The sequence below is a fragment of the Schistocerca americana genome, chromosome 4 (assembly GCF_021461395.2).
Source record: "Schistocerca americana isolate TAMUIC-IGC-003095 chromosome 4, iqSchAmer2.1, whole genome shotgun sequence".
Taxonomy (NCBI): Eukaryota; Metazoa; Arthropoda; class Insecta; order Orthoptera; family Acrididae; genus Schistocerca; species Schistocerca americana.
The window spans coordinates 316,237,623-316,261,977 of record NC_060122.1 but is presented as its reverse complement, the minus strand read 5'-3'; the positions used below and the strand labels follow the sequence as shown (position 1 = coordinate 316,261,977).

General features: G+C 43.0%; 1 protein-coding gene across 1 annotated transcript in view; it reads left to right on the top strand.

Moving 5' to 3' along the window:
* LOC124613122 (proclotting enzyme) overlaps window positions 1-24,355 on the top strand; it is a 159,852-nt gene that overhangs the window by 101,533 nt on the left and 33,964 nt on the right. Inside the window, exon 3 of the mRNA XM_047141736.1 lies at window positions 6,381-6,884. Coding sequence (XP_046997692.1) covers window positions 6,381-6,884 — 504 coding nt within the window. The remainder of the gene's footprint in view (window positions 1-6,380; window positions 6,885-24,355) is intronic.

The window sequence follows — 24,355 nt, the reverse complement described above, 5'->3', positions numbered from 1 at the left end:
GCATTATGGGGAAGTTAACGTGGCAGATGTCATTCCACATCTCTCTACTATAAGCAGACATGTCAAAGAACAAGCTGATGCAATACGAAATAGCATAATGCCTTCTGTTATTGCGGAAGTTATTAATAAAACATGTGCTGCGACAGATGATATGTGGACTGATTCGCATAATCAGATACACTATTTGACGCTTACAACACATTACATTAACACAGATTGGTCTCTTGTGAACAATGTTTTATTTACAATAAAATTTCCGGACGTTAAGAAGACGGGAGTAAATATTATGAAAGAAATTGAAGAGAGGATGGTTGATTGGGACATTTCGCCAGACATGTTGCACAGTTTTGTATTTGCCTCGACCAGGGTGCCAATGTAATAAAGGCTTTGGAAAATAACGAAAGGATGCCTTGTGCTGCTCATTGTATAAACACAGCACTTAGCCATACTTTCGATGAAGATAACTTCTAGTTAAATCATGCCCCGAACATCGCATCAACAATAAATACTGCATAATGCATTGTAAGGTATATTAAGAAAAGTGGCCTTTGCTCGTCTTTGAAATCACCGTTGAAACAAGAGGTATGCACACGCTGGAACAGCTTGTACACTATGCTAGAATTCTTACACACTCAGTATAACGAAGTTGCTGCTTTGCTGCTGGAAAAGGACTCCGCTTACAGATTGCAAGGATATGATAATGAGCTTGCAGGAAAAAACTGAGCATTTTCTGAGACCATTTAAAGAGGCCACAGATGAATTAGAAGGTGAAAAAGAACCGAAAATCCAGTTATTTCTTCTGTGGTTTCACAAACAGCAACAAATTTGCAGTGTCAATGACACTGGCTGACAGGTGAGTAATTACTGCAGTTAAAAGCACTGTTTCATTAAGATACGTGATAGATTCATAATTAACTAGCGTAATTGATGTGTACTAACAGATATGTATTTTTTAACAGGAGTTACAAAGGGTTAAAATTCGAGCCTTGACTTTCGTTTGTGAGAAGATTGTGATCACTTCCAGACATAAAATTGCAACGTTTCTTTGGCCATCTATCCGTGATCTTAATATGCTTGAAATAAATTAAAAGCAGAAAATTCTTAACAATGTGCGACAACTGTGTGCTACTTATGCAGGTACGACATGCAATCATTAACGTAATCGTTTTTGCATAGTTAGAGGATAGTGTATTAGAGAGAAACGGGAATGTTATAATTCGTATAATATTTCACTAACGTAAAACACCTCGTTTTTACGGGAACGTTTCGATGATTTCAAAAAATGGCTCTGAGCACTATGGGACTCAACTGCTGTGGTCATAAGTCCCCTAGAACTTAGAACTACTTAAACCTAACTAACCTAAGGACAGCACACAACACCCAGCCATCACGAGGCAGAGAAAATCCCTGACCCCGCCGGGAATCGAACCCGGGAACCCGGGCGTGGGAAGCGAGAACGCTACCGCACGACCACGAGACGTTTCGATGATTTCCACATCAGTTCTGTATAACTTGTCTCTTTTGTTTATTATCATACATCGTTCAAGTACTGTGTCAACACCACCCAGAAAGAGAGATCGTTTAAAGGAATGGAGGAGCAACAGATCATCCGCAGCAGATGAAGTAGATCTCCACATTTTACTGCACCCCGGAGATGATGATAACATCTTAGTGGTGGAGCAGACGCGAAACAGATCTGCCAGGCCTGGCTGCAGTAGCAAGACGTATTTTATGTATCCCAGCAACAAGCGCATCTAGTGAAAGATGCTTTAGTAAAGCCGGCATGTTACTAACAAATCGCCGCAGCCAATTAAATCCGGAAGGCGTTAGTGATTTACTGCTGATCAACAATAATTTTGTTTCTGCCGCACACAAGTGAAAAGCTTCAGTCTGGAACCACGCGACTGCTACGGTCGTAGGTTCGAATCCTGCCTAGGGCAAGGATGTGTGTTATGTCCTTAGGTTAGTTACGTTTAAGTAGTTCTAAGTTCTAGGGGACTGATGACCTCAGATGTTAAGTCCCATGGTGCTCAGAGCCATTTGAACCATTTTTGACGTGAAAAGTATGACAAGTTACGTCTGCAAATGTTTAATGTTCTTTGTATGCTTTTTTATGAAGATGGTTGTCTTCTAGATTACGGGGACAGCACTTATTTAATGTCTCCTAATAATGAAAGGAAAAATATATCTTGTGTTTGGAAATGAGACTCGTCTTCTATCCGCGATTGTATTGAAATATTATTTTACTTTCAAAGTGCTTTATGAATTTATCTGTGTCATGTACCCGTTCTCGGAAACATTACTTTTGTATTAAAAGAGAGAGAGAGACAGAGATAAATACAGTGTGTGTGTGTGTGTGTGTGTGTGTGTGCGTGTGTGTGTGAGAGAGAGAGAGAGAGAGAGAGAGAGAGAGAGAGAGAGAGAGAGAGAGAGAGAGAGAGAGGGGGGGGGGGGGGGCGATGGATTTGTACAGTACAGTGCAGGGAGCAGGGACGAGGCGAGGCGAGGTGAGACGTCAGCGGTGACCGGTCATGCTCGGTTATCCGCGTGTCCGGAATCCGGACAACAGACATGGGGCGAGTACGTGACCGAGCCGAGTCGTGTGGGGCCGGACACGAGCGGCTCGGTCCTCCCGTCAACAGCCGAGCCGTGACCGGTCAAACATTGAGCGTTGCAACACTCTGTTCTGCATCACGGTGTGGATTACTGTTAAAGTTCGAGAGCGTACGTTCCTAGAAGAGTCAACAAATATTTTGCTTTGTCCTACTTATATCTCGCGAAAACCATGAAGATAAAATTAGAGATATTCGAGCCCATACGTAGGCTTACCGACAATAGTTCTTCCCGCGAACCATTCGCGACTGGAATAGGAAAGGGGTGAAGTGCCACTAAAATACGAAGTACCGTCCGCCAAACACCGCAAGGTGGCTTGCAGAGTGTAGATGTAGCTGTATAGATTGTTTACTATCGGGCTACGTGAAGTCAGTGCTATATGAAATCGAAGTATAGGGTGCGCTCAAAAAGAAACGAGCTGGAGGCTGTGAATTGGAAACGACCCAATGGATTCCAATATCATTGCCTACGGAAGAAGGTGTGCTCCCTATACGAGCCCAGAGGCTCCGAACTCGTGCTAGGGGGACGTGGGCACACACCCACGCGACGGTACAGCGAGCATGTGCACGCGACGCTCTTTGTCGTGCTGAAAACGGTGAATCGGCGGCTTCAAAAGAACAGCAAAGGGGTTTAGTAAGTTTCCTTACAGTCAAAAGAGAGCGAGGAACGAAATTTCATCAAAAATGACACAAGTGTACGAAGAACACTGCACGCCCGAAGCAAAAGTCAAGGCGTGACATAAGCGATTCAAGGAACAAGTGATGTCGTTGTCTATATCGCAGGACCTGGAACGCCACACCGCACTACAGACAGCGTTGTCCCACTGGTATATTCTCTTATTATTGAAAACCGACGCGTTACGGTGGCAGCCCCAGAGATGGGATTGAGCACAGAAGTTGCAACGGACATGCAGCGCTCTCCGTACACTCGTGCCATTCTTCTGTGAATTTCTGTTCCCCGCAGTCCTTCCTCTCTAAGGAAATGCATTCCGGCGCTTTGCTCTTCTTTCGAAGCCTCAATTGCTACAGTTTCAGCACTAATGTGTATAGTGGACGGTCGACGTATGCACGTTCTGGCTCTATCGTCGCATGGGAGTCCGTCCGTTTCCCACTAGCGAAGAGGTTGGGTCCTCAGTGCTCTTACAGGGATCATACATTCTTTAGTAGGCAATGGCGTTACGATCTATTCAGCGGTTTCCATTTTATAGGCTTCGGTTCGTTTTGTTTTGAATGTACCTTATGAAAACTGAAGGACTGATTGATACGGTCCTAGCCACATGTCTTATTATACAACACACACACACACACACACACACACACACACACACACACACACACACACACACACACACACACACACACTTCCGTCCATTACCAAACTGACTACCCAATGAAGCTTTAGGATGTGTCTTATCAGCTTATCCCTTTCCTTACTTCCGCTGTGCCATTAAGTTCTTTTCTCTCTAATTCTGTCTTCGAACTCGTCAACAGCTATCTGGTCTACCCATCTTATCTTCCAAATTGTTCTGTAACGCCACATTCCCAAAACTAATATTCTCATTCTACGTGTACTGTTCATCGTCCACGTCTCACAACTGTACTAGTCCGTACTCCAGATAAATACTTTTAAGAAGAGACCTCGTAACACTTATAAATTTATATTAGGTTAGCGACCCACCCCAGCTCCGCACGGGTAAGTATCAACGGCTGGACGACTTGTCTGGTGCAGCGGTAATAAGTTATTTACGCAAATCTTCCTCTTGTATCAGTCTGTCTATCAGTGAAACCCGCATGAAAATTTCTACAGTTCTTTCTGAGACTATCCTTCACATACAGGCAGAAAATCGAGATGGAGAGACTTTAGAGCCGGCCGCTGTGGCCGATCGGTTCTAGGCACTTCAGTCCGGAACCGCGATGCAGGTTCGAATCCTGCCTCGGGCATAGTTGTGTGTGATGTCCTTAGGTCAGTTAGGTTTAGTTAGTTCTAAGTCTAGGGCAATGATGACCTCAGATGTTAAGTTCCATAGTGCTTAGAGCCATTTAAAACATTTTGAGAGACTTTAGAAGATATAGACTGAAGTGACAAAAGTCGTGGAACACCTCCTAATATCGCGGCGGACCTCCTTTTGTCTGGCGTAGTGCAGCAACTCGACACCGCATGGACTCAACGATTCATTGAATGTCCCCTGCAGAAATATTGAGCCATGCTGCCTTTACAGCAGTTCATAATTGCGAAAGTGTTGTCGGTGCAGGTTTTTGTGCACGAACAGATCTCTCGATTATGTCCCATAAATGTTCGATGGGATTCATGTCGGTGGTCTTGGTGGCCAAATCATTCACTCGAACTGTCCAGAATCTTCTTCAAACCAATCGCGAATAATTGTGGCCCAGTGATGCAGTGCATTGTCATCCATAAAAATCGATCGCTATTTAGGAACATTAAGTCCATTAACGGCTGCAAATGGTCTCCAAGTAGCCTAATATAACCATTACCATCAATGATCAGTTCAGTTGGACCAGAGGACCGAGTCCATTCCACGTAAACACAGCCCACGCCATTGTAGAAGCACCACTAGCTTGCATAGTGCCTCGTAGACAACACGGCTCCATGGCTTCGTGGGGTCTGTGCCACACTCGAACCCTACCATCAGCTCTTACCTACTGAAATTGGGACTCGTCTGACCAGGTCACAGTTTCCCAGTCGTCTAGGGTCCAACCGACACGATCACGAGCCCAGAAGAGGCGCTGCAGGCGTTATCGTTCTGTTAGGAAAGGCACTCAAGTCGCTCGTCTGTTGCCACAGCCCCTTAATAGCAAATTTCGCCCCACTGTCCAAACGGATACGTTCGTCGTACGTACCACATTGATTTCTGCGGTCATTTCAGCACTGACAACTCTACGCAACGTAGCTGGCTGGCTCTGAGCACTATGCGACTTAACTTCTGAGGTTATCAGTTGCCTAGAACTTAGAACTAATTAAACCTAACTAACCTAAGGACGTCACACACATCCATGCCCGAGGCAGGTTTCGAACCTGCGACCGTAGCGGCCGCTCGGTTCCAGACTGTAGCGCCTAGAACCGCACGGCCACTCCGGCCGGCCAACGTAGCTGCTCTCGGTCTTTAAGTGAAGGCGGTCGGCCACTGCGTTGTCCGTGGTGAGAGGCAATGCCTGAAATCTGGTATTCTCGGCACACTGTTGACACTGTGGGTGTCGGAATAGTGAATGCCCTAACGACTTCCGTAATGGAGTGTCCTATGTGTCTAGCAACAACAACCACTCCGCGTCCCGTCGTGCGGCCATAATCACGTCAGAAACTTATTTACATAAATAACCTGAGTGCAAATGACAGCTCCGCCCAACGCACCGCCGTTTATACCTCGTATACGCGATACTACCGCCATCTGTATACGTGCATATTGCTATCCCATGACTTTCGTCACCTCTGTGTGCATATGTATGGAAGTAAAAATATTTACCTTTCTCACAAATGCTTTTTTTTACCATTATTGCTTTGTCATTTGGCAATTTCTGTTAATCTCTTTTCCTTGAAATCTGTATTCCCTTTCGCCTGCTCCATTTGCTGCCTTTTTTTTTTAATATTTTCTCCTTTCGTCAGTTAAATCGAGAATCTGTTGTGTTATCCAAGGATTTCTAGTGGTGCTTCAGTATTCTGCCAAATACTTCTTTCAATATCATGCCTTCCATCTCATGTTCGTTTCCTTGTACAGCCCTTCTATATAAGCTTAACGTGTCCGATTCACGCAGATGTTCGGCGTGTGCTGCACGAACCCGGTGACGCCGCGGCCGACGCAGCCGCCGCGGCCGACGCCGCCCACGGAGCCGGTAGTGGCGCCGGAAGAGCCGAGCCCGGCGCCGGGTCCCGTGCCGCCCAACTGGCCGCCGCCGCTGCCGACCCACTCGCCCAACAATACGATCCCGCCGCTGCCGACGCACCCGCCGTCGCCCGGCTGGCCCGGCCTGGAGCCAGGCCCAGGCACCACGCAGCCCGTCACGCCGCCCACGCAGCCGACGCGGCCGCCCTGGCAGCCGCCCACGCAGCCCACGAGGCCCACCCGCCCTCCTTGGCAGCCGCCCACGCAGCCGCCGGCCACGCGCCCGCCGACCGCGGCGCCCACGCCCGCAACGACCCCGGCCCCGCAACCGCCGGGCGGCGGAGCCGACGGCACATGTGGCATCAAAAACGGCTACCAGGACCAGGAGCGCATCGTCGGCGGACACAACGCCGACCTCGGGGAGTGGCCCTGGATTGTGAGTAACGCCGTCCCTATTTCAAGGCCGCTAGCCTCGCAGTACAATAACAGTCGACAGCCACGGAACTCCTGCTCATTTTTGTTATACACTGCGACAGCAGCACTCCAACCGGACGAAAGCTACATTTCTGAAAACGAAATCGGGCGGTGCGAATGGTGTCGAATTTACTAATTTGCAACATAGCTTTTGCAATAGGCAGAGTTTGTAGTGATATAAAAATCGGCAATAACTAAAACAAGACAGCACATTTGTCTTCATTTAGTTTCCTACGGACACTATGAAAGTATGAAACGGTACATTACAGTACAGCTTATTTAAAATTGTCTTTTAGTCTATATAAATTTACTGAAGAATGGCGTTTTCTTTTAAGAAGAAAAAATGCCACTAAACAGCAGAAGACCTGACCTTTTGCAGAAAGACGTCGTATATCTACCCAACAACGTGAAGTTTCCTTCTTCATTTCCAGTAAAATTAGAGAATGTGGAACGTAGAAAACTTGTATGGAATGCAATACCTACATTACTTAACGTATCAAATAAGCCACCACAAATGTAGCTGAAGGGAAAACCGCACAGACGTCATAATAAAACTTCAAAGCAACAGAACTGTTTGCCAACACAGAATACAAATTCCGCAATTGTTGCTACATCTGATGCACAAACAGCAAGAATTTTCAACGCATCCGCTTTTGAGGCAAAAGTAATTACGTTTACAAGAAGATTCGTATATCACAGAGTCGAGTGATGTGTAATATTGTGAGAATTATTAGACTCTAGACGAAATGATTACATTTTAAGGAAACCCCTATCAAAATAAGAACAGACAACAGAAATATAGGCTTCTCGTGCATGAATTGTGTGTTTATGTTCTCTTGATTTCATTGGAATGAGCTGAAGTTAGACATATATTTGGAAGTATTTCTTCAGGAATAAGTTGTACCTTACAGCACTGGATCAGTAAAATTCGAATATTTCTACATTTATTTCACGATCATTCATGTATCTCGATAATGTAGTAATATTTGGAACACAAAAATATAACTATTTCTGTAACTATGTAGAAAAATAATTAAAAGCAAACGTCAATCTTACGGCTGGCTTTCTCACCGGTAGGGATGCTAGTATCGTTCCAGCTGTTAGACGGTAGCAATTTCTTCAGCAGTGGATGTCAAGTCTGTATTAGACTGTATTAGTTAGACGTGGTACAATCAAGGCTAAAGCACAGACTTTTTCGGTCAAGCTTTTGCGCATGCGCCTACGTTTCCAGCAGCGCAACTACGCATGCACATTTGTGCATGCCTAATTTGCGAAATGGAGGCCGTGCGCAAAAATGCATTGCTTCCCGGCTTCGGCGGGAATCTCTTGCACTGTTTAGCAGACGACAGGCAGCTAAGGCCCATGTATGTTTCGTTGCGTACAGTGTTGAAGTAATGCTTTAACGCATTTTATGTGCAATAATACTTGTTGACACCAAAGAAAGCATGATGAAACAAAGAGAAGTCACACGGAATGACGCTTCTAAAGATTACTAGAATAAAAATTTGACATATGATGCCCTGAGCGTCAATTCTTAGGTAAGAAATCTCAGATCATTTCACTACAAAGAATAAGCTAAACATCTAAGTAGACACTGTAGGCGAATACTCATGTTACGGCGATTTAAAGAGTACTACAACTGAGGAGCTTGACATTTGACTCAAGGAAAAAGATGGGACGGTGGAATTCCTCATCAAACTACTAGAAATTCAAATAAAGGAAATCTGATTATACAAAAAATACAGAATTGAAAAACACAACCTTCTTTCTAGTGGATTCTGAAGCCTATGGCATTAACGAATTTGTCGAGGTCGAGGATGTTAATCTAAACTCTTTTTGATTGAAGTTGTTTCTACAACTTTTTATAAAATAAAATACAAATGACGTATTAAGTCAATTAACCTTGACAGGACGACTAAGAGCCTTTCTTAAGTATTTCTCAGTTTTAGGAATGATGACTGAAATGCTTTGCTTTGAAATGCGGAATAAACAGCTGAAACTGGTATATAAGTGGCCGGTCGCCAGCAAACGAAATGTTAGTGCCAGCCTTACCGTTTCAGTTTCTCAAACAGAAAATCTCAAATCTCACTGCGACTTCCTTCTGAAATTTGCACAGGAAACGTCGCTGTCACTGTGTATTTCCCGCATCTGTTGATTAGATAGCTATAGTCGCTTTGTGGTTTTTTTTAATCGCCTTTCATCATCATAAAGCCAGCATAAATTGCCGATCAAAGAAATCGATGCATATCAGACTGCTTGTATAGTTATAGAACGCGTGGACGCGACAAAAAGCACGCGTATGTGCATGAGCTTTTGTTCCCGCGCGTCCACGACGGCGCTCGAGGAAGAGGCGGTGGTGGTGGTGGAGAGGGGTGTATGGGCGCACGACGGCAAGGTCTTCAGCGCCCGCTCTGTAACAGATTGAGACGGGTGTCAAGAAAATACTCAGAGCAGTAAGTTAAAACAGAACGTAAAACACAGGTAACAAGGTTGGAAAAATATGTGCCTACCCACATCGAAACGTGGGACGAAGCATGTCGTCAGCAGTAAAACATGGACAACACAAGAAGAAAGTGGTAGAGGGAGCTAAACCACAATAGCAGATGGAAGTGACTGGTTGACCACAAGGAAAAAAGGGAGGAGCCAGCCACTTTGCAATACACTAAAACCTCCAGCCTAAAAGTTTAGGCCAGAGTCCAGACACATCACAAAACTTTAAAACCCTAGACACACACGTCTCACCATTAGCTAGAACACAGGGCAGATCCCCATCAACTTGTGCTTCCGCCCTTGCATCACAGTATAAAATGCAGTCTGTTAAAATGTGCCGGACAGAGGTGTGCACACCACAAGCATCACAAAACGGGGGATCCTCCCGCCGTAATATAAAGCTATGTGTGAGAGGACAGTGCCCAATCCGAAGACGCGTGAGGGTCACTTCCTCCCGCCTGAGCAATCGGCAGGAGGAACGCCATGGCCGAGTTGTTGACTTCACCAAGCGCAATTTATTGGCCGTCACCGCCAGCCACTCTTCCTCCCACAACTCCATGCACTTCTTGTGGAGTGCAGAAATGACACACTGCAAGGGAATAGGACACTGGACCACATCCCGCTCTCTGCAGACCTCCTTGGCAGCCCGATCGGCCCCATATTCCTACATGACCAGGCATCCAGAAAGAGGCATACAGTCGCGATACTCGCGCTGAATTCTGTTGTACCACAGTTTACGACATACAGCAGTGAAACTCTATAGGGCACGGAAATTCGAACTTTTGACAGCTAGCGTTTCGAGTGACACGACATAAACTGAAACATTAGGCCTACTATTTTTATCGGTGTTACTTCGTTATTTCCCAGTCACTAGATGGGGCGATTATTTTTACAACTGGATTAGGCAAATGTAATTAAACTAATAGCCCGTCTTCCTGCTAATGCCAACGTATAATAATAAAATCTGAATGCAATGCACATATACGAGTCACAATAGCAGAGTCGTATTCGTATTTCTTTGAGTGAAACATTTTGTTTTGCTAGGAATATCAAAGTTCATCCTGAACTCCACATAAATTTTTTCTTGTCCGTATCCATCAAGTGGTTGGTCAAAATAGAGAGCATAAATTTTAATATTCTTTCATAGATACTGCATGTCATTCTTTATAAGATCATTTCTTCTCTTCCTTCTCGTGTGGAATGAAAGAAACGATTACTCTATGAAAAAAAGAAACACAACACATGCATATTGCACCAGAAAACATTTTTAGACTGGCCTGCCATATTAATAATCATCTTTTGGTTTATACCCGAATAATGTAACGCAATCCACAACGTATCCCTGCTTTCGTGAATTTTATCATGAACTGCTAGTTCTAACAATTTCTTGACAATTTATACACTGCCACAACGTATCGCTGCTTTCATTAATTTTCTCATGAATTGCTAGTTTTAACAATTTCTTGACAATTTATACAATTCCATACTAATTAATTGCAGAAGGAGTTACACATTTCCTTATTCAGTCTAGTAGGTAAACACAGCAATGTGTGTAGGCCTATACTTTCTTGCAAAATCGAAGTACGAAACCAAACAATGAAAAAGTTGGGATTGATATGCTTATTTAAATTCGGGGAACTTCAGACATTCATACAGTAGTAATAGCACGAAAAGTTGGTTTAAATTTTCCAGCCTAATTTAAGCAGTTCTCAAGGCACTACGAATGAAGAGAAATATTAAATTTCTTCTCGCATGCGTCAAACGTGTATCTAACCACCCTAAAATAATCCTTTATTATTCGTAAGACTATTCCCTTACCTCACAGCATCCTTTGGAAATCGAAACAGTGATATTTCCGGATTATTTTGCTGATTGCTGTCATTAATGTGTAGCGCCACAATAAGCTCCGAAATTCGGTTTCATTTGAAAGGCTTCCCTCCATTCCAGAAAGACAACACACAATCGTTTCTAAGTGTGTTTATACAGACTGCCCGCTTGGCAGCGCTGCAGCAAAAAAATGCACAAAAACTGTGAAATTTCGCGACTCATTTTCTTGGACTCTGGTTGTACGCCGCTACAGCAGTGCGCCAAGGAGCCAATAAGCCACACTATTGTACACGAAATCTGACGAATATGAATAGTACCGTTTGTGCTGATTTGTAGAACGGTTTTTTACAAAAGGATGTATATGTAGCCCAATAAATTAGAGCAATAAAAAAAAAGAAACTCCATATTTGTCATGCTTTGGGTTTATTAACGACTCTGAGACCTATGAAACATCGCATTACAGGACTGTTTAGTTACGACTCTCTTGTAGCCAATTGACATTTAGTGAAGATTAATGTTTCTCTTTAAGAACAAGATACAGTAAATAGTAGAAGATACCTTTAGCAGAGAGATGTAAGCCACTGAATACCGCGGTGTTTTATCGGGTACACTTTGAGCCATACCAGCTTATGATCGCGGAAAATAAAATAAAAATTAGTGGTATGGAACGCAGTACCTATATTATTTAACTTTCTAAATAAGCAAACGCAACTGTGGCGGAGGAGACAACTTCTACGCCGGCTTGATCACTAAATGTCAAAAACAATAAAACTCTTTCCCGAAGCAGAAGAAACCAATTCCACTAATTGTTGCTTCATCAGAGCCAGAAACAGAAGCACAAACCTCAGAACGTTCAAAACATATGTCTAAATAAAATTATATGTGTGTTGTAAAATCGAATATAGCATAAGAATGTGCAAATTATTATACTCCGAAAAAAATTTGGAATTTTGTGGTAAGGTCTTATCGGACCAAACTGTTGAGGTCATCGGTCCCTAAGCTTACGCACTACTTAATGTAACCCCTGCCCGAGGGAGGACTCGAACCTCCGGGGGTAGCCGGCTGGACCGTGATAAGACACCCTAGACCGCGCGGCTACCCCGCGCGGAATTACACTCCGAGCAAAATCATTAGATGACAAGGAAAATATAAGGCGGGTAAAAATAAAAGTGGCCGGAGAACAGAGTTCCAGTGTAGAAAGAAACAAAACAGAGGAACGGAAATACAGTACAAACCTGACTATAACAGATGTTGAAAGTAACCACCATTCATCTCTTGGCACTTTTAGGCCCTGGTCAACAAGTCACTGAAGGCGGATCGAAGGTGGACTTCTGGAACTGCTGCATTCTCATCCTAAATGTTCTGCTGTATTTCTTGAAGACTATGAGGGTTGTGATACGCCTTAGACCTGAGGGCTCGCCGCACAAAGCAATTGCACACTGGCGACCTCGGTGGCCAGCTAGGGCCGCGACCAGACCGACCTCTGCTAACGACTCCTGCATTTGTACAAGACTGTGTAAATGTGCTCCAAGGTGCGACCAGCTATATGGGCATTTACTCCCTCATACACTATCCATCATATATGCATACACTCATGTCCAATCGTATCCACTTGTCCGGGCCACTTTTATTTTCCCACATAATAAGGATGGAAAGCAGCAAATCTCATAGAAATGGAGTGAAGAGAGACAATCTTATCTTAAAAATATTAGAGCCAGATATCGTACTTTAAAAAAATAATGAAGTTCGCTCGTAGGGGCTGCTTAGGTATCAGGTGTGCTGTCTTTGTTCTTGATATACGGATGATTCACGCCCCTTTTGCTGGTTGTTATGCAATGACCGAGAATCATTGATGTAATGTGTACATTTATGTTAACTGTTATGTAATCAATGTACTGAAACAAAGTTTGAATCCTAATCTACTTTCCTTTTGAAAAACCTCATACCACACACAATAATAAGACGTAAATTGTATTTTTGGCAACAGGCGTCCTAATACTTACAAAGCAGAGCAAAACGTCAAATGGTATGTCGATGTTCTGGATAAAATACTTCATATCCTTTTTATTTGCCGGTTACATGCAATTAGCATATATCATTTCATTCATGTTTTTTTGACAATTTATATTTATTTCATGGTGATTCATGAGTCTTGATATTTTACGTATACTTGGGACGTACTAGAAAAAAGTAAAAACAAACATAATTCTTACGGCGCATAATTGTGATAACAGACGGCGCGCTTTCTCACAGCCAAATGCGCTAGTGTCGCTCCAACTGTCAGACGGTAACAACTTTCACGGCAGTGAGTGTAGTGACATACTATGGTACACTAACAACGCACACCAGCGCGAAGTGATCCTCCTGCACCCAAGCAGAGGATGACATAGCCGAATTTGTGATATTGTTTCACTATGGAAGAGGATACTACGATTCCTGCTTTCGGCCTTCGTAAAAATGCCGAAATGACAAGGGAAAGATGGTCGCCTATATGAAAATAAACTAAAATCAAGTGCTAAGATCAGCATTACGGTGGTGTCCGTATCAAGTAGGCATGACAATAAACACCGAATGAATGCGAAGACGTGCTTGCAGGACGGTAAAAAGTCAGTCTAGCCTAACAGTAAGCAACTATTCTCAGCCCATTACCCCTGAGTGCAATCTGTTATTAGTTATCTTCCCCCCCCCCCCCAATCCCCCCACCATCATCAACGTTAGCACATAAGTTCAGAATGAAAAGAATTTTCTTTGAACACTTTCATTTTTAAAACAAGGAAAGGTAAATGATATTTAGTTTTTGTAGGTGTTTTATTAAACCACGAACTATGAGTCAATACAACAGTTGGTATGATTTATTTCCAACAATCTTCTGTTTTAATATAGTGATGCAACAATTCTCAATGCACTGCGTTGCCTAAAAATCCTCAGAAAAGGAAGCTAACAAACCACAGTGAGAATAGACACTAGTTACAAAATATGCTTCCTCCGCACCACTCTTCTCCGTAGCCTCACACACATTCTGTACCCTCATTTAAAATCAATTAAATTAAAAAACCACATATAATATTATTTGCAAATCACTTGATCACTGGACTGCTTACTTCTGAACTGCCAGAAATTGGCCGACTTCGGGCTCCCAATGCGTAGTGTCTGATCACTGCCACTAACGACAACAATAACAATAACACGAATAACAATAATAATAATACATGGAAATGCTGTGTAGTAACTATCAGATAGTCACTATCGTGATCTGCTGTCGATAGTTCGTTTACTGTTGCAAACAGAACAATAATGTAAAATCTGATCCTGCTGTAACTACTTCCAACTCGGAGAATCGTGAGATATTTTAAGCCTATGTATTGCAGACTCTAAAACAAAAAACAAAAAAGAACCGACACATCACGAAGGAATTATCCGAATGGGACGGAAATCGGTACATACGATGTACGTATGTAAACAAACGAATGATTAAAATTTCAGAAAAACTGGATGATTTGTTCAAGATAAAGATCTTCACAAATTGAATAAGTCAATAACGCGTTGGTCCACCTCTGGTCCTTATGCAAGCAGTTATTCAGCTTGGCATTGACAGAGCTGCCGGATGTCCTCCAGAGGCATACCGTGCCAAATTCTGTCCAGTTAGTGCCTTAGATAGTCAAAATTCCGATCTGGTTGGAGGGATCTGCGCATAAAGTTCCAAATGTTCTCAATTGGGGCAGATTCAGCGACATTGCTGGTCACGCTAGGGTTTGGCAAGCACGAAGAAACTATCGCCATATGCGGGCGGGCATTATCTTTCTGAAATGTAGGCCCAGGATGGCTTTCCATGAAGGGCAATAAAAGGGGGCGTAGAATACCGTCACGTACCGCTGTGCTCCAAGGGTGCCGCGGATGACAACCAAACGGTCCTTCTACGAAAAGAAATGGCACCCCAGACCATCACTCCCGGTTGTCGGTCCGAATGGCGGGCGACGGTCAGTTTGATATCTCATATCCGTCCGGGGCGTCTCCAGACACGTCTTCGGCCTGTAATCTCATTGCCTACAGTAGAATTGCCTTCAGTGATAAGTCCCACTTCGAACTGAGTCCCGATAACCAGGGAAGACGTGTCTGGGGACGCGGAGAGCGGGGCATCATTAAACTGTATCATTCAATGCCAAGCCGAATAACTGCTTGCATAAGGGCCACAGCTGGATCAATGCGCTATTGACTTGCTAAATTTGTAAAAATCTTTCTCTTGAATAAATCATCCAGTTTTTGTGACATTTTAATCATTTACTTACCTATACACGTATATCACATCTACCAGTTATCGTCTCACTCGGAGAATTCCTTCGTGATGCATGATTTTTTTCCCACAGAGCGTGTATGTCTCAGTTTTAATGCCATAAAAAAGATGCACGATACAAAATACAAAGTAAAAGTGTAATGAGTGAGCTATGTGAGAAAGATATTGTTCACCGCTTCACAAGCTGTAACCCCCACAGCATTGTGTCAAGCCTTAATGCTAGTGATTATTGGTAACTTATCTTATCCGTATCACAGTCTTATGGAATAGTGATAAAAGAGAAATAATTTAGTTTCGTGACCCAAACACGATTGAACCCTTTTGTTTTTACACCTCAGAAAAGTGCATTTAAACCTTAGCGGGTAATTACCCCCAAGTTAGGAACTACCGGTCTAGTTTACAAAATATAACGGAAATACAATGGGGACTTAGGCTGGATCACTGAAGAAAGAAAACGTTCTCACGAAACCATGTTGGGTCAATTTAGGGAATTCGTATTCGAGGAAGTCTGCGATCTCTACGTGAGGATAAGATAGGGGAGATTAGAGTGCATAGAGCTCAATACGTGACTGGAATAGGACAGAAAATCGATAATAATGGTGCAAAGTACACCCCACCATACATTGTACGGTGATTTGCCGAGTATACAAGTAGATGCAGAATGGATCTTATGAGATTTTTATACGATACTACACAACGGCGGAAGAGTCTACTCCTCCTCTGGCAGCAGGTTATTATACGTCGCTGCAACAACAAAGCAGTGAAGGAGATTGGAAAAGACGCAGATCATTTCCGTCTTCAAGAAGGGTAGACGCTTAAATATTGTTCTGTATTGCTGACGTCCATCGGTTGTATAGATAACGATCACGTTATACGCTAATGCACTATAACTTTTCTGGTGACATTACATTTACACTGTAGCACATCAGCGTGGCTTTCTCAAAGCAAGGATCATGTCAAACTCAGCTTGCTCTGTTCGTCCATGAGATCTAATATGAAAGGGATAGAGGCGCCAAGGGTGATGCCGCGTTCCTTGACTTCCGGTATGCTTTATATACATCTCCACCTCATGAACAAAATAAGAACTTCGTCAATGTCGCACTAACACTGTGATTCGATCGAAGACTCCAACCATCAACTCCTAGTTGATGGTTGGACATACAACATCGTTGTTACACGTAGTCTGCGAAAACCAGTTCATAGATGTTGGCCACTGATGAAATCGTGTATACGATTGGAGTTAACCCCCTCAGCGCCAGTAAAGACCTTAAGACGGTGTACTGAAGCACCGAAACTAGTAGCCATATAATAAATAACATCATAAGGACCGCTGTAGGTGTTCCATTTTATTACATTATTACATAAGTGAACGACCGAAGTCCCTCAAACATCCAATCAGAAGGATGGACATACAAAAAGCTAGAGCAATGGTACCCAACCTTGGTGTAATTACTTCCGAGAGGGGTAAAATGCAAATTTCTGGAGGGTAAAAACAAAATAGGTTCATATAAGGGTTTAATGACCACTGTAAATTAATTTGTTAAACATAATCTTTATTATCAAAACGTCGGTAGACTCTAATACACAACGCAGCATCATCAACATATCATCATCATCATCATCAACCATCTGATACCCATTGCTGGATAAAAGCGTCATCTATTTATTTCCATGCACTGTGATTTTCAGCGGTACGCATCAGTGCTGCTATCTCATACCTTGTAATGTAACCTGCCTGCCTTCAATAAATTTGTCTTTTCAGTCTTTTCTTATGTCTTGGAATCCAGAAAAGAACGTTCTTTGGCCTTCTACTGTCCAACTTCTTGGGTGCTGTCCAGCCCATCTACACTCTTTTGATCACTATCAGAGTTAAGACTCCCATTCTAAAGTGCTCCACAGTCCATTTATTTGCTTTCCCACCTCTCCCAGTAACTCACAACACACATCCCTCTATTAGTCGATAAGCCAATCTCAAACTTTGAATGGTCTTCGTGTTAAAAGATCACATGTCACTGTCACGAGTCAAAACTTTTTAATACGACCTGTTTGCTTACGTTCAGTTTCATACACATTAAAAGTTACATTTCTGCAAATTTATTTAGTTTACCAGTGCCTCACTCAAAGTCGATTTACTCTTGTATTTATTGCATTTGCTGTCTGTCCAGCGGTAGTAATCATTTGCCATCAGTAATAAATTCTAATAGTAACAGTTTCTCCCGATTTCGAAAGCTGACCCAGGAAGTCACTTGTCATCAGTAATAAACTCTAATAGTAATTATATTTCCCGATTTCTAAAATTGACCTGGGTTCTAAGGCCACTTTCGCTGGATGAAGGAATATTTTCAGGTAACATACTATACACAGATTTTCATGCAACGGAATTGGCGTTATTTTAGCGATCAGTCCGTCGCTATTAGGTATTATTATTAGAAGAACTCTTAGGGATACCGAATCCATTCATCAAAACTTACAGTTGTGAAAGTAGACTTTCGATTACCGTAGCAATGAAAACCCTACTGAAAACCGTAGGAAACCCGTGAGTTTCAGGTATTTGAACATTAACTAAATATTATTAATAATAATTTGTCTCCTTCATGTGTGAAAGTGGCTTTTCGACTACGGTAGCAATGAAAAAAAAGTGAAGAACTGAATGAACTTAGTACATGACTTCCATGTACAAGAGCAGACACCGGACCAAATATAAAAAAGGATTGTTAGAAATAAGTAGAACCAAACATGCTATCGAAAACTGTACAAAACCCGTGAGTTTGTTGTTTAAACATTAACTAAATATCATAAATAACTTGCCACTTCAAAAGTAGGAGTGTTAATTTTCTTACAGTCTAATGTTTAATTTGGTCCCAAACTTTGTTTAGGATACTTGATGACATCTGATCCTGTTCAGGATTAATGGTCTCAGAACGATTCGAAACTATTCAGCGATATGATACCTGGTAGTTCCCTACCTGCGATAGTACTATTCTCCGCTAAATTCAGCAGAAGATAATTTACAATGGGAGAAGAGTCAGTAATTACAAAGACTCAGAGAGATGATAAACTAACAGGTTCAGATATCTTTTATCAATGATACATTCTTATGGTAGCTTACGTAAATGAAATTGCGAACCATTGCTTCAGCATTAAGGTCAGTTAGTAAAAACATAATTCCAGCAAGTACGCTACTGTCCATTAAAATTGCTACACCAAGAAGAAATGTCCGCCCCCGGTAGCTGAGTGGTCAGCGCAACGGAATATCAATTCTAAGGGCCCGGGTTCGATTCCCGGTGGGGTCGGAGATTTTCTCCGCTCAGGGACTGGTTGTTGTGTTGTCCAAATCACCCACCACAAGAAATTAGACGGTGGGTCATAAAAAGCAGCTAGTGAAAAAAAAAGCTAGTGAAAAGTGTCCAAATCATCATCATTTCATCCCCATCGACGCGCAAGTAGCCGAAATGGCGTCAAATCGAAAGACTTGCACCAGGCAAACGGTCTGCCCGACGGGAGGCCTTAGTCACACGACATTTCATTTTTTTCTTTTTTTACCAAGAAGAAATGCAGATGATAAACGGGTATTCATTGGACAAACACTTTATACTAGAACTGCATGTGATTACATTTTCACGTAATTTGCGTGCATAGATCCTGAGAAATCAGGACCCAGAACAACCACCTCTGGCCGTAATAACGGCCTTGATACCCCTGGGCATTCAGTCAAACAGAGCTTGGATGGCGTGTACAGGTACAGCTGCCCGTGCAGCTTCAACACGATACCACAGTTCATCAAGAGTAGTGACTGGCGAATTGCAACGAGCCAGTTGCTCGGCCACCATTGACCAGACGTTTTCAATTGGCGAGAGATCTGGAGAATGTGCTGGCCAGGGCAGCAGTCGAACATTTTCTGTATCCAGAAAGGCCCATACAGGACCTGCAACATGCGGTCGTGCATTATCGTGCTGAAATTTAGGGTTTCGCAGGGATCGAATGAAGGGTAGAGCCACGGGTCGTAACACATCTGAAATGTAACGTCCACTGTTCAAGTGGCGTCAGTGCGAACAAGAGGTGACCGAGACGTGTAACCAATGGCACCCCATACCATCACGCCGGGTGATACGCCAGTATGACGATGATGAATAGATGCTTCCAATGTGCGTTCACCGCGATATCGCCAAACACGGATGCGACCATCATGATGCTGTAAACAGAACCTGGATTCGTCCGAAAAAATGACGTTTTGCCATTCGTGCACCCAGGTTCGTCGTTGAGTACACCATCGCAGGCGCTCCTGTTTGTGATGCAGCGTCAAGGGTAACCACAGCCATGGTCTCCGAGCTGATAGTCCGTGCTGCTGCAAACGTCGTCGAACTGTTCGTGCAGATGGTTGTTGTCTTGCACACGTCCCCATCTGTTGACTCAGGGATCGAGGACGTGGCTGCACGATCCGTTACAGCCATGCGGATAAAACGCCTGTCATCTCAACTGCTAGTGATACGAGGCCGTTGGGATCCAGCACGGCGTTCCGTCTTGCCCTCCTCAACCCACCGATTCCATATTCTGCTAACAGTCATTGGATCTCGACCAACGCGAGCAGCAATGCCGCGATACGATAAACCGCAATCGCGATAGGCTACAATCCGACCTTTATCAAAGTCGGAAACGTGATGGTACGCATTTCTCGTCCTTACACGAGGCATCACAACAACGTTTCACCAGACAACGCCGGTCTAGTGCTGTTTGTGTATGAGAAATCGGTTGGAAACTTTCCTCATGTCAGCACACTGTAGGTGTCGCCACCGGCGCCAACTTTGTGTGAATGCTCTGAAAAGCTAATCATTTGCATATCACAGCATCCTCTTACTGTCGGTTAACTTTCGCGTCTGTAGCACGTCATATTCGTGGTGTAGCAATTTTAATGGCAAGTAGTGTATCTGATGTTGCTCGGCTCATTTTATAGAATGATGGCGGCCCCCTCTACAATGTGAATGGTACCATACGGTAAAAGGCTTGCTGGTTAGGATGAGGCGCCCGTGAATATGCATTGAGATACACGTCAGTAAGCGCCCCCTATCGTGCAAATCGCCGAAGTGAAGCAAAGGTGCACGCTGGGACCAAGCTAACGGAGTCGATGTGACAAATCGTTGTCATTCCAAAGTGAGACAATGCGTTAACATATAGTTTTGCTTAAAATTAGAGAAAACGGCGACTTATAATGTTAGTGCATGTTCGGTGTTGAAGCAGGGAGTAATGTGAGTCTGTTTCAGCGGTTTAAACGCTTTCTGGACGGAAAGGAATATGTTGAGGATGAGCCACGTTCGTCTCGAATGTCTACATACACAACTTCCAACCAAGAGTTGACGATAAGCAAAGACAGTGCAGGTACTATTGCTCACGAACACTTAAAATGCGAAGATTTGCGCCTGGTTTGTACCGCATGCACTGACAGGCGAACAGAAACAAACTCGGATGGATACTTATGGAGATTTCGTCGACAGGTCTGACAGGAACCCTCAGTTTTTGGAAACCATAATTACAGGAACTGATATCTGGTGCTACCAATAGAGTCCAGAAACCAAGCGCAATGGCATGGTGTTCATTGTCTTCCTCGCCTCCCCAAAAAAACGTCAGCTGACCAAATCCAAGATTGATATGATGTTGATCGCCTTTTTCGACAGCAAGGGCTTGATCCATCATGAATTTCTACCCCGAGGGTAAAAGTGTCCACGTGGAAATTGACGACGGAGTTTTGAAATGACTTATCCAACGCATCTAGCGGGTTGCCGGCCGTGGTGGCCGAGCGGTTCTAGGCGCTCCCGTCCGGAACCGCACTGCTGCTACTGTCGCAGGTTCGAATCCTGCCTCGAGCATGGTTGTTTGTGATGTCCTTAGGTTTAAGTAGTTCTAAGTCTAGGGGACTGATGACCTGAGAAGTTGAGTCCCATTGTGCTCAGAGCCATTTGAACCAATCTAGTGGGTTGGGCCGTAACTGTACCGGAGTGAACAGTGGACTTTCCTCCATGACGACGACCGTCGGCACAGTGCAATCTGCGTGCTTAACTCCGTCGCTCAGCGCAAGGTGACTGTTCTTCAACACCCTTCTTATTCTCCATATCTGGCGCCAGCAGACTTCTTTCTATTCCCCCGCCTTAAATTAGATCTGAATGACCTAACCTTTGCAGACGTGCGTACACTCAACAACGAACAACGCGTGGCATAGTACGGACACTCAACAACGCGTGGCCATAACGTCTTGAGTGACTCCTCAGGAAGCGCATGCTGACAGTTTCCAACAGCTTTACAACTGGTGTCACGAGTGTGATTACTCTGAAAAACAGTACAGGTATTTTGTTTGTAGCTCTTCTTCCTTTATTTTCTGAGACCATCGATCAAACTTTTCAGACACACCTTGCATTATGCGGCACAGCAAATGGCATTCATCATTACTTGCGAAACTTTCGCATTTAATCATTGCATCATAGATATTACGAGCTAAATTGGCCCTTAATTCTTGGTGGGATCTTCACAATGACCACTGGATGCACCGTCTGCGATGATAACATTACCACGTCCCTCTTTCGCTAGACTGTATCAATGTTCAGCCACATAACTATAACTCCTCCACACGAAGTGGCAAACTTCAGTGCCGTCATCAAGAAATGCCCTATTCGCGGTCCTTCACCCCGCTCCTTTGCGTTAACCCTTGTGGAGTTCAGAATAGTATAAAAAATCAGTAGCTGTTGTCTTTATCTAAACTAAATCATTATGCTGTTATCCAGTGGTAAAAATGGCACAAAAGAGGACTGTGTTTGAATCTGCCTCTCAGGTTCTTCACCAACGACAGGTTTCTTCTCTGATCTTAGTGGCATTTGCCGCATTATGTCTTTAAGTGCAGCGTAAAAGTCCCAAAAACTGTCCATCTTTGCACTCTTCAACAGTATTGCGCAGTATTTGAAAACTTTTCAAATAAATACTGCGTCAAAATATAGCGAAACCGGTAACAGCTGCATACAGCAGTACCCTAACAGGACTTTCAGTCATTATTAAATTGTAATTAATGACTACATTTGCGATGTTTAAGTTTTTTCGTCACCTCATTATGACGCCTTCTCTCGTGATAAACATTCCATATATCTGATTTTAATAATTCTCTTGAGCTTATTTCCATCCAAGTTGCTAATTGCATTGACTATGCTCTTCTAGCCGATGACCATGATTTTTGTTTTTGTGTTATCTACGTTAAGTCCAAACTCTTTACCAGCTATTATCACAGTATCATCTACATAACGGATGTTATTTAAATGTTGGACATTGATTTTGATTCCTTAATGAACATCACCCAAGCTAACGCATTTCAAAAAATGGGTTAAGAATATAATTTGAAAAATGTCCTAGACAGTACCAATCCTTGTCGGACACTTGTTAGTATTCAGATGAGACTGTAACGTGGTCTTCAACCTTCATTTACACTGACTCCAGTGAAGGTATTTCACTTACAAAGACTTCTTCAGTGTCAAATTTTCAGCTGGTCAACAGTGGTATGATATTTGATATTACCAAATGCATTGTTATAATAAATAAACCCTGCAAAACTATTAATTTGCTGGTTGACACACTTCTGGACTAATAAATTTATTAAAATTATTATATCTTACCTAGATCTTATTCTGCATGTCACCTTCAAGCAGTAGTGTATATCTACATCTGTACTCTGCAAACCACCGTTAAGTGCATGGCTGAGGGTACGTCCCAGTGTACCATTTATCAGGGTTTCAACCTGTTTCATTCACATATAGAGGGCGACAAGAATGATTATTTGAATGCTTCTGTGGGTGCAGGAATTATTCTAATTTTACCCTCACGATCCCTATGTGAGCGATATGTAGAGGATTGTAGAATATTCCTAGAATCATGATTTAAAAACGGTTTTTGAAACACTGTTACGAGACTTTCTCGGGGCACTTTATGTCTGTCTCCAAGAGTCTTCCAGTACAGCTCCTTCAGTATCTCTGTGACACTCTCCCATGGATCAAACAAACCTGTGACCATTCGTGCTGCTCTTTTCCATATAAGTTCAATACCCCCTGTTAGTCCTATTTGGTACAGGTCCCACACACATCAGCAATATATTGTGTAATGGGCTGCACAAGTGATTTGTAAGCAATCTCCTTTGTAGACCGAGTGTATTTCCCTAGTATTCTACCAATAACCCAAAGTAGCCTATACCACCCACTTTACCCACAGTTAGCCTATGTGACCATCCCTACAAAGTGTCACACACAGATATTTGTGTGAGTTGGCTGATTCCAGTTGTGACTCATTGATATTGTAGTCATACGAAACTACATTTTTTTTTTTTTTTTTTGTTTCTGAAGTGCACAGTTTTATATTTTTCTGAACATTTAAATAAAGCTGTCAATCTTTGCACCACTTTGAAATCATATCAAGATCTGATTGAATATTTATGCAGCCTCTTCAGAAGCTTCATTATAGATAACTGCATAATCTGCAAAAAGTCTGAAGTTACTATTAATAACGTCCACAAAGTCAATAATACACAACATGAACAGCAAGGATCCCAACACACTTCCCTGGGCATACCCAAAGGTACTTCTACATCTGCAAGCAAGATAACATGCTGTTTTCTGTCTACCAGAAAGTCTTCAATCTAGTCACAAATTTCACTTGCTGCCACATACAATAGGATCAAACTTTTGACAGTAAGCGTAGGTGTGGTACTGACTCAAAAGATTTTCAGAAATCAAGAAATACTGCATCTATCTGACTGCCTAAATCCAAAGCTTTCAGTAAGTCATGTCAGAAAAGTAAGAGTT